At 44.3% G+C, this 14,757-nt stretch overlaps 1 protein-coding gene across 5 annotated transcripts in view; it reads right to left on the bottom strand.

The window, feature by feature from the left end:
• Positions 1 to 3,150: 3,150 nt before the first annotated feature.
• RIPOR2 (RHO family interacting cell polarization regulator 2) overlaps positions 3,151 to 14,757 on the bottom strand; it is a 108,371-nt gene continuing 96,764 nt past the window's right edge. For all 5 annotated transcript variants that reach the window (XM_052787162.1, XM_052787159.1, XM_052787163.1 and 2 more), the window contains 7 exons: positions 13,310 to 13,445; positions 12,207 to 12,368; positions 11,272 to 11,430; positions 10,029 to 10,231; positions 8,417 to 8,500; positions 6,252 to 6,342; positions 3,151 to 4,789 (listed from right to left, as the gene is read on the bottom strand). In XM_052787162.1, coding sequence (XP_052643122.1) covers positions 4,689 to 4,789; positions 6,252 to 6,342; positions 8,417 to 8,500; positions 10,029 to 10,231; positions 11,272 to 11,430; positions 12,207 to 12,368; positions 13,310 to 13,445 — 936 coding nt within the window. In that variant the 3' untranslated portion in view covers positions 3,151 to 4,688. The remainder of the gene's footprint in view (positions 4,790 to 6,251; positions 6,343 to 8,416; positions 8,501 to 10,028; positions 10,232 to 11,271; positions 11,431 to 12,206; positions 12,369 to 13,309; positions 13,446 to 14,757) is intronic.

Genomic DNA, 14,757 nt, shown 5'->3' with positions numbered 1-14,757 from the left:
CTAATTGGTTTGGCAAAAACAACAATTTTAGTGTAAACACCCATTGTATTTAAGACAATGTGTGGAGAGGTGAATTAGACTATAATAACTACTTGGCTAGGCAACTGAAGCTCACTTGGTGCTTGGCATTGCATCGCTTACGTGAGGGCCTACAGCATTGTCATGTGTTGCAGCTGATGTTGCAGCCTGTGAATAAGTAATGAAGTTGGTAATTGACTTTTGCAAGGAAGCATGATGCATATCCGTTTACTTTTCCTTAAGGGCCATGTGAGGTTGTTTTCAGGACTGCATTTGAGATTTTGGGCAGAAGGTTTGCAAATCTGCCAAGACAGCGTGTTTCCAGTGCTCTGCTGTTCTTGAGACTGAATTGCAATGTTAACATTTTCTTCAGCAGAAAATGTTTATTGTGTATTGTTAATGTCTCTTTCCATTCTTGTAACTACACAAAGTAGTTCAGCAAATGATAGTGGTGTTCTGAGAAACTTGAATTTGCTGCTGCTTTGTCAATCTGCCAAAAACCGCCTGTAATGAAACGTGGACGGCCGTGTTCAAGGTGAAACCCTTGGGTATGATGATACCTCTGCCGTACCCCCAGGGGCACCACAGCCATTTGAAGGGAGGTGCCGTGGATCCTGTCATCAGGATAATTCCATTGCAAATCAGCAAAGCAGGGTTCCATACTTGAGATACACAGTCTGGCAGTCGTATTGACTTGTAATTTTGAATGCTTAAACTCAGCAATAATCTGTATATATCAGACTGCAGCACAGGGTAAAGCTATAGTAGATACCTTCTCTGAAGGTATACTGGGTAGAGGAGGAGTCTTACCGATAGCAGTGTGAAGGCACTACACGTTTATAGCTACTGGGCACAACGCGGAGAGACAATAGCATGGCAGTGGTAGTGAAAACTACCATAGCTCATGAAAAGCATAAGGTAAGAATAAGCCACCAACAAAACCACCAGGCAAACCCCTTTCCCAAGTACGCTTTTCCTGGCAAGCTCCCTATTTCTTCAGTCTGCACTGCTGCCGAGTTATTTTGGTACAGGAACTTTTTCCTAACATACTTTTCTGCTGTGGCCCACACCTTGAAATTTGCTTGAGTCAACAACCTGCTGCAGCCCTAAGAAAAGTTTTATAATTACTGCCTTCTGGTTCCTTCTTTGCTAGTCGGTAAGCATCTGTCTTGTTACATTCACCTCTGTGCGTCTGTTTTTTCCTACTACACAAAGGAGAGCTCTTGCATTAACGTGGTAGGAAAGGGCAGCATTGTCAGCTCTGCGAGCATAAAAATGCGTAAGTTACGAGACAAATATATAGTTTGTTCCTTTTAATTTGCCTTCTCATTTTGGAAGCTTTAAGGTTTGTTCCCTTTTTCAAGGGTTTGTTACCCTGAGGGCAGAAACTCATGGGACTTTGCTTGGTTTTGTTCTTAAATTGAGTGTGTGTGGGGGTTTCATATGTTGTCATGAATCATGTTAGAATGTGACTCTCTGTTTTACTTAGATTTCTAAAACAGTATAAATGCTTAAAGTGAAATTTAGCCTCTATACGTCTATATGCCAGGTTCAAGCTTGTCAGTCTCGGATACCACAACAGGTACTAAATTTGGTCTAACTATTCCCACTAAAATTCCTGTGAATTTCCTCATTGACTTTGTTGAGAGCAGGATTTGCTCCTATCTGGTTCGTATGAGCTGGATACGTGGTTTTTAATGGTCATAATGGTGTGGCAGATCAGCTTTAGGTTAATAAACTTCTCAAAGGGTGGATTTAAAACTACAATAAGATGAAAGTAAGTAGATATAAGCTCCATTTGGCATGGTACCTGTACATGTGAGCAGCCCTGTGCTCTCTGCAGCTTTGGCTCTCTGCTCCATAGGCAGTTCTGTGCTCCCCAGGTCTGCGCCCTAAGCCTGAATATTTGCAAGAGGAAAAGGAGCGTCTTCTGTCTGAGACGAGTCTGTCTTCACAAAAGGGAAGACATAATCAGCAGAAGTTTGGGAACAGTCCTGGAGCCTCTTCAGCATATTTTCTGCTAGTCCTTGTGGAGCCTTTCTTGGTAAGTATCTTGAATGATACGCAAAGCTGGTTTGCTCTGAACTTAAACTAGGAGTAGCTAGAAACGTAAGGCACTAGTGCTTGCTTGAAAGTAAACTTATTTCACTCGTTCCTAAGCAACAGCTCAGAAAGAGGCACCTGCAACCCGATGACATCATAGCTTTTGCTTTAACAAAGTCGTGTTGCACACAGTGATACGCAAACTACAAGCGAGCTTTTGACAGTATGTATTACACGCAGGAGCTTTTGACAGATATGGGAACAATAAGAATATTCTCATCTGCTTTTTAAATAGCGTATGCCTCTTGCTGATTGATGCTCTGGGATGGGAGCAAGGGCCTGCACACGCACATTGAAGCAACCAGAGAAGGAACACTGAGAGGGCACAGTCCTCCCCTTGCTTCCAAAATAGCATTTTAGTTTAAAACTGGCTTTTTAAAAATGTGCTTTGGTTCACCTCACAGAGGTACAACTAAGAGTAGTTGTTTTCACTATAGTTTCATCCTTTCTCTACTTTTCCTACTTTTGTGGTTTGTGTGTTTATTTCAATTACTAAAATAGTTTGCCACTTATCCCCCCTTGGCCAGCAGAAAGATGAAAATGCAGGAGTTGTGCATATTAAAACACAAGTTAGTATTGCACCATTTCTCCCCCTGCACAAGAAGTTGCAGTTCTCTGTCCACCCTCAGGCAGTAGTCCTTGCTACGTGTATTGTTCACTTGCTCCAATTTAGATATTTTTGTAAAATGTTCTTCTAAGTCTTAACAAAGTTTATGTGATATGAAATTATTTCTACGCTGTCAGAAATCTAGCAGATGACTTCATTAATTTAGCTAAACTGTTTTGAGACTGTCATAAAGTCTTGTCCTGGTGACCAGGCTTGAAAAGACAAATATTCCCTAGAAGCCTTTTCCCTTAATATGATTAAACAACTCCCTAACAGTTTGCCCGAAATCCAGCTGCAAGTAGGTGGCTTTTACTGAGCCACCTATGGTACTGGGAGCTGACTCGCATGATGTTTGAAGGTTGTATGAGCCTCACAGCGGAGAGGCTGCTGATAGAAAGAGTGACTATACATATGGACTGATGTGCTTAGTAATTAAAAAATAATCTTTATTATAACTTAAATGTGATAGGAAATATGGTGAGTACAAATGCCACAAAACTAAAAGCAAAAAAAAAAAAAAGCAGAAGTCAGTACAAAAGGACACCTTGGAAGAATTCAGCTGATGGGATAGGCGTGGTATAAAAACCATAACATGGTTATTTCACCTTCTGCAAAAAGAGTCTATATCCCTCAGTAAACAAGCATTTTGAACTGTACAAAATGTACTTTTAATTAAAGGAAGAATATATATATTTATAAATATACAGATATGTACATTTTTGTAACATTCACAGTAAAAAACCCAAAACAAAATGACCCCTGCCTGCCAATGTTTGGCGCACAAGGCTTCCTTTTGATGTGAATTGTTTGCAATCTTTTCTATGTAGTCTATGCAAATTTGGATACTTTAATTGACATCTAAATAGCATTTCATGCATAATGAACACAGTACAGGAACACTCTTCTGTTAAATTCTATTCACCTCCTCTGTTAACTTAAGGCTCGTAATCAACATTTTGAAGCACTTGCTGTCTTTCATCCTTGCAGTGAGGGGGGGAAGGAAATGCATTCACTTCACCCTCTGTTTATTACTGCCTCCGAGGTCCACTTTAGTTTGTTCTAGTTCTTTATATTGAAATCATTCTATAGAAGCTATGATCCACTAATTAGAGTGTATGAAATCTAATTCTGCCTGCAACTTAGGGGACCAAATGGCTTTGGGGACTCGTGCAATTAGCTGTATTCACTCCTTCTTCTCGGAATAAATAAATGCACTTTACCTTTTCATTTAGTTTTCAGAAGCCTACGTGATTGTTTGATCCCCCTCACAAATCTCTGGATTAATGATGGCTTGTTGCTGGAGGGCAAGAGAAAGGAAATAAAAGACCAGAGGAGGCATTTAGAATGAGTCACCAAAGTGACACCTCCCAGGGTTTACATCATGCTGTTTCTGGAGGCAAAACTTGAAGAAACTTGCTCTGTATTTTATTACTGAGACAAAATTGAGAAAGCCGAGTGGTGTTCTCTGCTGCTGGAGCGTTGCTGGGGTCACTACATGGCAGCAGACGCTTAGCCCGGGGCTGAAGAGAAAGCTGCTTTGCAGTCCTGCTCAGGTGGCCTCCTACTTGTCCTTGTTAGATACAGTATTGCACGTCTCAAGCTTTCACGACAACTTCAAGGAAGTAAATGTAATACTCAGTAAAATATATGAAGATGCCAAATTCTAAAAACTCACAGAAGTTTGCTGAGGCTGAGTAACTGCAATTACATTATTTGTTACGAATCAGTCAAGAAAGCATTGTTCCTCAACATCCAACTGCTCCATCATAAGCTGCAAAGAAGAGCCAATAGGAACCCCGAAGCTGGATTTTAGATTTTGCTTTTCCTTAAGAAGTCTGTAAATTGCTACATTTTGGGACAATCTCATAGAATTCTTCCAAGTCTTCCTTCTGCTCCCCACACTGAAGCGCAGCTCCATCCTACTTTAATGCCTGTTAAATGTAGGCAGTTTCTTTTCCACCTAAAAAGCTGTGGCAGCTTCAGTTCCACGGCGGCTTCCAACTTTAACAAATTCCCGGGGAAATTTGTCCAGCTGTTCGTATGCCAGTCTCCCATCTTCACCTGAATGCAAAATGTTAAAGCATAATAATGTATTATATCATTGCCCTACAACATTTAAAATACTGGATTCTCTGCTGTTAGAAAGCACTGATCTGCCAGTATCTTCTTCCCCTTCTTAAAATTTATCTTAAAATTTATCTTGTTGAAGGCAACTTCAGAAATTACTTGGAAAAATTAAGCATGCTCTGAATATTCAAATTATTTTTTTATTTCCTCATGTAATTTGCTGGTTCTACCTAGAGCAAAACAGAAGCAGACATGGCTTGTATGATTAGATGACAGTATCTGTACACTTGTCTTACTAAATGACCTATGGTGCTTGTCAAGGTCTCAGCTGCAGCTGGGATATACTTGAGACAGATGATGTTTATCCACTTCTACTTTGGACAATGTAAATTTTACTCACTTCTCACTCCTGGTGCTTTAAAGAAGTGAGTCTAGCCACATCTTATATACCGCTGAAAAAGAAAAAGCAGTGTATTTGCTAAATTTAACTATTTGTGTGTCTCAAACCTTTTCCTCTTAGGTACTGTCATCTATATGTACCTGCAGATAGCATTGAGCCTAGTGTGTTGAATTGACCATTAGGAACCAAATTGGTCACTGTATGTCATCGAGAAGAATGCCAGTACAATCTCCCAGAGTTTACAAAAGTGTCCCCGGGCTAGTTGTTTTATAACCTGAGCAATAACATGTCCAGCAGCAGAGTGAATTCCTGCTGAACTGGTGAATGAAGAAGTGTGTGTTTGAAGAGTTTGCATAACTAAAATCACAGATGGACATACGCCCATGGAGCAGAAATTCATGCCTAGCCTAAAGGCCAGAAAAATGCAATTTTTCTGTGCCACTGAAGTACCGGTGCCCTGAAACTGTGCAGCCACACTTGCATTCACACACTGCTACAGAGCTAGATTACAGGTTAATGAACAGGGTATCTGTTGTCTCAAGGACAAATGAGGGTCAATGCAAGGTGCCTGAGGTACTGTGTGAAGGAGGACTTGCAGGCTAGGGTCTGTCCAAATAAGCATATAGAGATAATTTAGATTAAACAAGCACTTGGCAGTGCTAATGGCACTTGAGAGTGTGATAATGGCACTCCAGGAGTGATAGGAGGGGATCCCCAAGAGGAGGGTGTATGAGACGCAGCAGGCAGTGTGCTGGTCCTGACACTTTAAATGCTGCTTGGTTTTCAAATTCGTTATGAATTATTTCTGTCAACTTCTCCTTTGCTATTTTTCCTTTTCTACTTCCCCCTCCAGACTCACACAATTCAATTTCTCTCTTTTTGGCTCATTTTCATGATTTTCAAACCGAATGATTTTTAAGAATCTATATTTTCTAACCTGTTTGAGTCTCTAGGTAAAGTTTTGTGTCAATTTAGAGTCTCATGTTTGTATAACTCGAGTGTCTTACATGCTGCTCTGTTAGAAAATGAACTACTGCTCTAAAACAGGCAACTCACCAAGGGAGAGCAGGGTTTCGGACGCCACTTTTCTGATCTCTTCGTTGTCAGACTGGCAGAGTGTGACCAGCATTTTAATACTCTCAGTAGCCTGGGAAGCGCGAAAAGAACCGCATTAGCACTGCGTAGTACACTGTGGTTTTATTTCACAACCTTGCGTGGAAATAGTCACTATCCTCTATGTTGCCCTTCCTACACCAAGGGAAGAGCCTTGGTGGAGACATGAGGAACGGGGTTTCCCTGAGAGGGAGCATCTAGGAGAAGGCATATTTTCTGCTGTCGGTGTGGACTCTTTCTAAATTTCCTACCCTATGCGCTACATGCATAAATCTGGCTGACCAGCTATGTGTGCCCCTTCTGACTCTAGGCTGGGTGATGGGCCATGGTCCAAGGCCGTAAAAGTGCCAAGGCACAGGTACGGCAGGGAGACGAACGGGAGACAGGCGTCAAGGGAATGAGTTTCACACTGAGCACGTCAAACCTGGTAGGTCTGAGAAGGCTGTTCTCGCCAGCCTAACTGTCTCTACAGGGGCACGTTGGCTGGCCAGCCCAGTCACTTCACCGCAGGCTCCTCACCGACACCTGCAGTCACCAACATTTCCACATTTTTGCCTTGCCTCTGCTATTTTGGGAAGAAAGCAAGGAATCATCCTGTTCTCTGCTACAAAAATGTCAAGCCTTTGGGGAGAGCAGCTGTCATAGTGCCTCTGGCAGGCTATTTAATACGACAAGAAGAGAGGCGAGTGAAAGGAAGGGCAGGTACAGCCCCGGTGCGACACATGGAAGAGGCGCTGAGCCACAGAGTCAGTACTTGTACGAACCCTGTTCATCTGAGGGGCACAGGTCTGGTCTACGATGCTCTGCATGAGGGCTTAGCTACCAGAGCCATTACATCTCACCACCCCATCTGCAACGTGGTCGCCTGTGCTTGACTCGGGGCAAGTCTGTGCTGGGTGCGTACTGGTGACTACAGCTCGAATGCTTATGAGTGATGGGGCCACAGCCACACAGAGCTTGCTGCGACCTGTGAAACCTCTCATGAGATTCACAGTGGGACTTTGTGCAGCCAACGTGGTTTGATGTGGATGAGACTGCCATTGGATTAGCTCATCCACAGTCACCTATCCATTGTGGCATTCCCATCTCTGAAATAACATCTTCCAGAAAGGCTTTAGCTTTTTATTTGAAGATCCCAAATGAGGACACTTCCCCTCAGTAGGTTTTTTTTCCCCAGCTATTGCCATTCTCACTATTCAAGATGCATCGGAGCCACACTGCTCAAGTTAAATGTGTCTAGCTCCAGTTCCCACCACTGTCTGGCTTTTCCTGAGAGATCAAAAACCCCACTGTGCCCTGCATGCAGCAGAGGTGTAATGCCCCTCTCCATTGCCTCTCAGGGATGCCTGCTAGCATCTCATTTAAGGGAAAACAGTTTTTTCATATTTAAACTATTGGATTATGTATTGGATGGTATCGGTTCTGGCTGGGATGAAGTTACATTTTAGAGCTGTCTTCTCCAGGGGACAGTTTTGAGGGAGAAATAGTCAGCCCGCGGCGGGTCTGTCTCACAGAACACCTTTTTTTGCCCCAACGTTCTGCATCAGTCGGGCTTGGGTGGCTGCTGTTTCCCATGGCTCTATACAGCCAAAATAAAAGTGCATTCTTCCTTCCCGTCATGAGAGGGAGTGCAGAAATGGTACCAGATGCTAGCTGAAGCTGTAGTGCCCAGATGTACCAGTTATTTGTCATAAAATGAGCTGTGGCCTGTCTCTCCCTTTCTCTTCTACTGCTGCAACGTACATGCATTACAGCCAATTTTATCCTGAGAAAGGATGTCTTTTCGCCCTCTCAGTCAGTACTCCTGGATGAATTTTTTTTTTCCTCTGTGATGTGGAAGTAAGCCCCCTAAAGTCAATATGAGAGGGAGGAAAAGATGACATGCCAAAGATAAACTTTGTCATCGTCACAGAGCCCAGCTGTTTTTGCAGTGAAGCTTCTAAACCGTTCCCAAACAGCACGATACCTGTAAAAGGATGCAGTGCAGCAAGGCAAAACAAAAACACTACTGCTGCTGCTATTGCAGTTTCTATTTTGTTGTTTGTACCTATCAGATGTCCTTTCTTTAGAGCAAAGCCAAGTACCACAGTGAATTCCTTGCCTCTTACCTTGAGGTATCTTAGAGCCAAGCAAGCTGCTTTCTGCAGCTGGAGGTTGGGCTGGGTTAGTGCTTCACAGTAATAAATCAAGGCCTGAAAACAGATAAAGAAGAGTAGCGATGAAAATGTCTGTGCCTGTGTGGAGCAGAAGGGTGGAGCGTGGAGGCATTGCTACCCTACTACAGGGAGAGGGATTGCAGCCCGCCTCCTGGACAGTGAGCCCGTGGGATGGAGAGGCACGGTCCCTGCTACAGGTAACGTGGTGGGATAATTCCCTACAGCAGATCCAGGCCAGGCCACGAGTTACAGCTTAGTAGTCTTAGGCCAGCTTTTGGTGAGGAAAAGTTCACGTTAAAGTGAGAAGCCCAATCTGGCACCCTTGAGGGCCTTTCCGCATAAATTGCCAAAGAGCTTTAAATGGGCCTTGGAGTCTAAATAGCTCAAGAGCTGACCCTTGAGATGGTCTCTCTAATGTAGGGATAGTAATGAACAGACTGGGATGGACCCTAGGGGCACTGCAAATTACCATTGCAAGGATAGCAAGAGCTGCTAGACCAGTTTATTGCTTGGCCCTAGAAATTAGTAGCTGCTGCTGAGCAAACAAAACCAGTGTGAGCAGCAAACCTCAGCGGCGGTCAGCTGCGCCATGAGCTCATCTGCAGCATAAGGCCGCATAATGTCCTCGCACAAAGCACCTTGTGGTCCTTCCTGCAGGCAGTGAACCAGGTATGGGCTACACACGCCTGTTCCAGGAGAAGGTTGTATTTTCCCTGAGATGCTGCCTCCATGAAGCTGGGGCTGGAGAAGGATGGTATGAGATACCAAGAGGCTGCAAAAATGGAAGATGAAGTGGGAGGGCAAGCAAAGAGGGGGCTGGATTGACAGAGAAGAGCAGTGAAGAGTGAGCTCCTTTTTCTCCTCCCTCTGCCTTCCTTCCACCATTCTTCCTCTTCCAACTGCCTTTTCTTTCACTCTGTCCTGACAGAGAACAAGAAGGATAGTAGAGAAAGGCCTGCCATGTAAGGGTAGAAGCCAACCCCTGATTTCTTCTTATTCCTCTTCTCCCTTCTCTTTCATTTCTGTGTTTAATCTGGCCCTCCTTGTTGCCTTTGGTATCTGTGATGATAGACTCAAATCTTAGATCTCACAGCTGAGCTGTGTTTGCCCAAGGCAGTCCACCCCCCCCCCCCCCGAAATGGTGGGAGGTCCCATAGATGCCAGTCTCCTTTGGGAAAAAACCCCAAAAATCGCAGCCCTATGTCTTTGCGTGTTGGTGATGCTGGGGACTGTTGCCTTGAAGCCTTGGACTGAAGCCAAGTCTGAGGCAGGCCAGCAGAAATGCTGAAGTGTGGAAGATAGCTGGAGAGCACAGCACTCAGTAAGGATTTGCAGAGTTTTGGTTAGTACCTGTTTAGTGTAATGACAGGTAGAAGCAGACTGGCATAACAACAGAAACAGAGCTGCATATCTGCAGAAAAATTAGACAGGAAATCCCTCTGGATCAGTTTAAGTCAAGCTTAGAGCAATTATTTTATGCACATAGACATTTGAGACACACAGGCAGAAAAAATGTCATGATGATACAGGTCTCTCATGCAATAGGTGATTTTCTGCCACTTACCTTCTCCCTGAAGTGCCTGTTTTCTGCGGTAGCTGTCAGAAGTGATGCCACGGTCTCACTGACTTCATTTTTATTTTCATTGAGAAGTAAAGCCAAAGCTCTCAAAACTTCTTGCTGTGGTGGAAGGTTATTGGAGTTTATTTTGGCCACGTTTTGCTGCAGTTTTCCGTCTTTCACTGACTGCAGCACCTGAACCACAGAGGCTACAAGTGCAAGAGAAAGATTCTTGTTACTTATTTTATCCTCTCAATATTTCAGATTGCTCCTTTCCCCACTAGCAATCCTCAATTCATACTGTACACACAAAGGACATGAAAAAATCCCCATCCGTGCAATTGTAGCACTGCAGTGTGTCTGCATGGGGAATTGTCTGGGCTTTAAGCTGGGCCAGTTTCTCAGACGTTCTTCCAAAGGAGGAGATGAGTGGATGGGCTAAGTGGGACACTGCAGCACTTACACCTACCCAGAGCTAAGGGCCTACCTGTCAAATCTTCACTTTCTGCTGGAAGATGTAAATCCTCCCCATACCAAGTGAAACCCAATATCCCTGTCAGTGCATTGACTTCCAGAGCATCTTTATGAGAGTTTTTCCTAGGCAGATTGATGTCCACTACCAAGAGCCAGGGCTGATGTGTTTCAGAGGTGGACTGAAATGCTTTTTGCCTTCCAGGTTTTTGAGCAAAAGCTCCCCAGTATGTCCAAATAAAAACAAAAACTGGGCAAGGTTCCTCAGACTCCCTCTCAAATAGAGAAGAAAATTTGGCTTGCCAGGGATTGCAGTCTAGCACGCTCTGTTGAGCGTCTGCTTCCCCCTTTAGCTCTCGGTGGCAGAGCCTGCCAAACACTGACGTGCTGTGATCCCTTGGCTCCTGAGAATTGCTCAGTACTTCAGAAGGTCTCTCCATAAAGGATGGTGAAAGACCGGAACATCATCCAAGCTGCAGGTACAGAAAACTTCCCAGACCTTGGGCCTGGCCTGCCACCATCAGCCATTTCCTAAAAACTAACTCTTTTTTCCCATTCGAATATGGAAATAGAAATGACTGAGGGTGTATCTGCATCAGCTCCTTTCCCTTGATATGTATAACTGTTCAGGTGCATTCAGACTTAGTATCCAAGGCACTTCTTTGTCTCCTTTCCCCCTTTCTTTTGTTAAATCAGCCTCAGGGCTGAATGTTTTGTGCCGAGCTCAGAGGTACACAGATGTACTCCCCTGTTAGCCACTAGAATTTATATACCCTACCTTCTTTTGCGAGCTGCAGCAAATAGCTTCCAAGGTCATTAACACTGTGGCTGGCAAAATAGTTGTAATACTGAAAGACGGTAATGATCTCGGAGGACATGCTGGAGTAGAGGACAGGCTCCGTCCGGTCCAAAATCTGAGATACCAGGATCCTGAAGACTGCAGGCAGCCGTGGACAAAGGGACACGTTAGTGAGAGCAAAAGCTGTGGGCAAAATGCCGCAGTCCACTTCCAAGCCAGAAAGAAAGAACCATACCTGCAAAGCCAGATACTTCCCAACGTTTCCAACCTCAACTGTGGTTAGGTTAGAAGCTAAACAGACCTTCTCCCTAGGTCTAGCTCTCATCACCAGAGGGTATCTTTGTAAGGATGAACCCCTGCCAGTTTACAGATGGCTAGTGCAGCTTCTTATCCGATCAATACAGCATCCTTTCTACCCAAACGATATCCCGAAGCAAGTCACCCTACATCCCCGTTCTAGCCCAGGGAGAGCTAGTTGATGTGGTACATCTCACTCCAAGTAGGAACCCATATTCAGATAGTCTCACTTGGATGCATATTAATTCCAACCCAGCGAACTGTAATGGGGTATGGACATTATACAGACACATAAAATTAAGTGAGAGGATTCCTACTCCACTGAATCACTTACAAACCTGTATTTGGGAATAGACTTACTTTCCTATTAGCTCATAAACCTTAAAACACTATTTTCTCTTCTGCTGACCTCACCTTTTTTTCCTATTCTCATCTGATTATTTTGGGCCAAAACTGTTTCAAGAGTTGTAGCGTTAGTTTTCAAATGAGATCTTGGAGCCGTGGCTAAACAGACCTCCAAGGGGTTGGAAAACAAAGCAATGAAGGTTGAGTAAAGCCCAGTACACAGCTGTTCTCCATTTTGATGACCAACACAATTTTTTTGCAGCAGTTGGTACCTGTTTCTGCAAGTCCTGGACACTCCTCATTCACAGTGGTGGCAAAATTGATATCCAACTGCTTCATCATCTTGTCTGCAGATGTGTGATACACTCCTGAAGGGCCAGTACACTTCATCCAGAAAGCCAGCAGTGACAGCTTCTTGTGGAACTCTGGAATTGCTGGCGGGGAAGACAAAATGAACGATGAAACAAAGCCGTGCTGGAAGCATTGACTTCCAGAAGAAAAAAGATGGTAAGAGTGGAGGAAATCTCACCCCAGCCCATTGATGGACAATTACTGTTTGGTGGGTCACCCTGTGCCAGTACCTTCACAGAGCGTGATCATGTGCTCACCCCAAGTTTGTAACGTGTTTTTTCCATTTCCCATGGTAGGATGTGAGAAAATTTGCTCCTGATCCAGTTCTGGGCACTGATGTCTCATCCTTTTAAATACCATGAAATAGTAGGGGAATACTGCAAATGGTCTGCACAAGACTGGTCCCTGTCCTAGCACTGCTCTGTGGCCTTGGGTAAGTCACTCAATTTTGCCTCAGTTTTCTGATAAACAAAGTAAATATACCATGTTGTATTTACCTATCCTGCCAGAGTGCTCACAAGGGTGAGTAACTACCTGTTTGTCAAAGTCTTCCAACGTATTAAAATAGATGCAACAACAAGAAAAATAGCTAAATAATTCTCCATAGAGATGACTAAAAATAAAACGGATTAAATGTTCAAGGGGTTGTATTATGCCTCTGATAGTCTAAGGCAGATCTTGCCTTTCCTCAGGAAAGAGAGGTGGAGGAAGAATTTGGCTCTTCAGAGGTGGCAGCATCCCCACCCCATGGCAGCAACGACCTCCATGCATCTTCTGCACATCAAGCAGGGTAAGGATAAGTCCTTTCTCTTCTCACCTGCTTATTTCTGGATACCAGCGCTGAAGACAGAATAAGGCCCCTGACCAGTTCTGGTGACTGCTACGTCTGCTGGTAACTGTGAGTTGACCTTATTACGGTGGCCTCTCCTGCAGTGATGGTGAGCTCTGCACAGCGATTATTTCAGCAGGCACGCATGCCCAAACAAACCCTTTTCAGAAGGAAACCCCCTAACCTGTCTCTTACCATCAGTAAGGGAAGTGATGTTTCCCACATTCTCAGTGCTGATCTCTGCGATATTCTCCATCACGAGGATCTGCCTGGACAGCTTATCCAGGAGGTCTCTTGCCACAAATGGTGTTTTACTGGAGAACACAATTTGCTGGTGAAGACAAATGGGAAGGGAGGAAAAGGAGTCATTGAACCAAAAAAAAAAAAACAACCTCAGAAGAAAACAAAAACCTCTAAAACACCTGGCACCTGAAGAAATACAGTGGCAAATTCATTGCCGGGAACAATGCGATCTCCTTAACTTCAAAAGTTTTTTGTCTCTGGGATATTTTATGGTCCTGGTTGATAGGCATTGCTGCTTATATCTTTAACGGCTACATCCAGATATAGGCACTTGAGTATCCAAGCAGCCATTTGCATAAGTAATTTCTGATTTATACACTCCGCAAAGCTAAAAGAATCCATCATCATAAGCCTTAAAAGAAAAGCCAGAAAAGAATATTAGTCTGACTTTTGCATAACATAGGCTGTGGACTTTCAGGCCATACCTGCCTGGAGGCAGACCACAGGTCGCTTTTTCTCCACTCCCTTTCAGCTCTGATCAACTACCCAGGTGCCTTTATTAATTTGGTGCTTTTGTCTTGCTAATACTCCCTGCTGCTGACACCTGCATTTTCTTCAGCAGTCCGTGTAAATATTGTTCATATCAAATCTGCTCAGTGTGTGGACATAGTTCAAGCTTGCCTCCCCCAGCTGCATATATACTGTGTACTCTTGTACAAAGAAAAAAAAAAAAGCTTTTTTTTTTTTGTTTGGCTTTTAAAAGCCAAAACCCTCCCTTTTTCTCATACTTGTGAGTCAGCAGAGTGTCCAGCTCAGCACTAAGGGTGCCGGAATCAGGATCACTCTGCATTGCTTCAGTGGGCCTTTGGGAAAATAAAGTGAATTGTATGTAAGGTGGAAGAATCAAATAATTGCAAAGAGGAAGCCGCAGTATGTTTTGATTCATCAGGAAACCCCCGATGCCCTTTCTTGCTAAAGTGGCTTGCTGGCGGTTTAAAATCACATCGGCTGTGCTTGGGGTCTGAAAAAACCCTCTAAAAGGTTGTGCTAGTTAGTTGTGAGCACGAACAGACCATTTTGACGTCCCGAGGGGCCTGCCATGCGCTGCCTTCGCTGCGTGTGTCGCAGACAATCTCTCCAGCTCACGCGCAGAAATTCGTTTCTGCTCTCGAACATCGCAGCCCCGTCTGGGGCTCGGTTAAACAGTGGGGCCACGGGCTTCTGTTTTACCTCGGAAGACGTGGGCTGCCTTAACCGGGGACCGATCTCATTGACGACCTCCCGGCAAAGCCAGCGGATATTTGTAACCCAGAGCAGGGGCTGCCCCTGCCGTCTGCCGCCCGGCAGCCTCGCTGGGATGCAAAATGCCCCGTATAGTTTGTACACCAGCTCTGCTCCGA

This window comes from Harpia harpyja, chromosome 5, assembly GCF_026419915.1.
Source record: "Harpia harpyja isolate bHarHar1 chromosome 5, bHarHar1 primary haplotype, whole genome shotgun sequence".
Lineage (NCBI taxonomy): Eukaryota > Metazoa > Chordata > Aves > Accipitriformes > Accipitridae > Harpia > Harpia harpyja.
The sequence above is the reverse complement of the archived record's forward strand: the minus strand, read 5'-3'. Positions and strand labels throughout refer to the sequence as shown.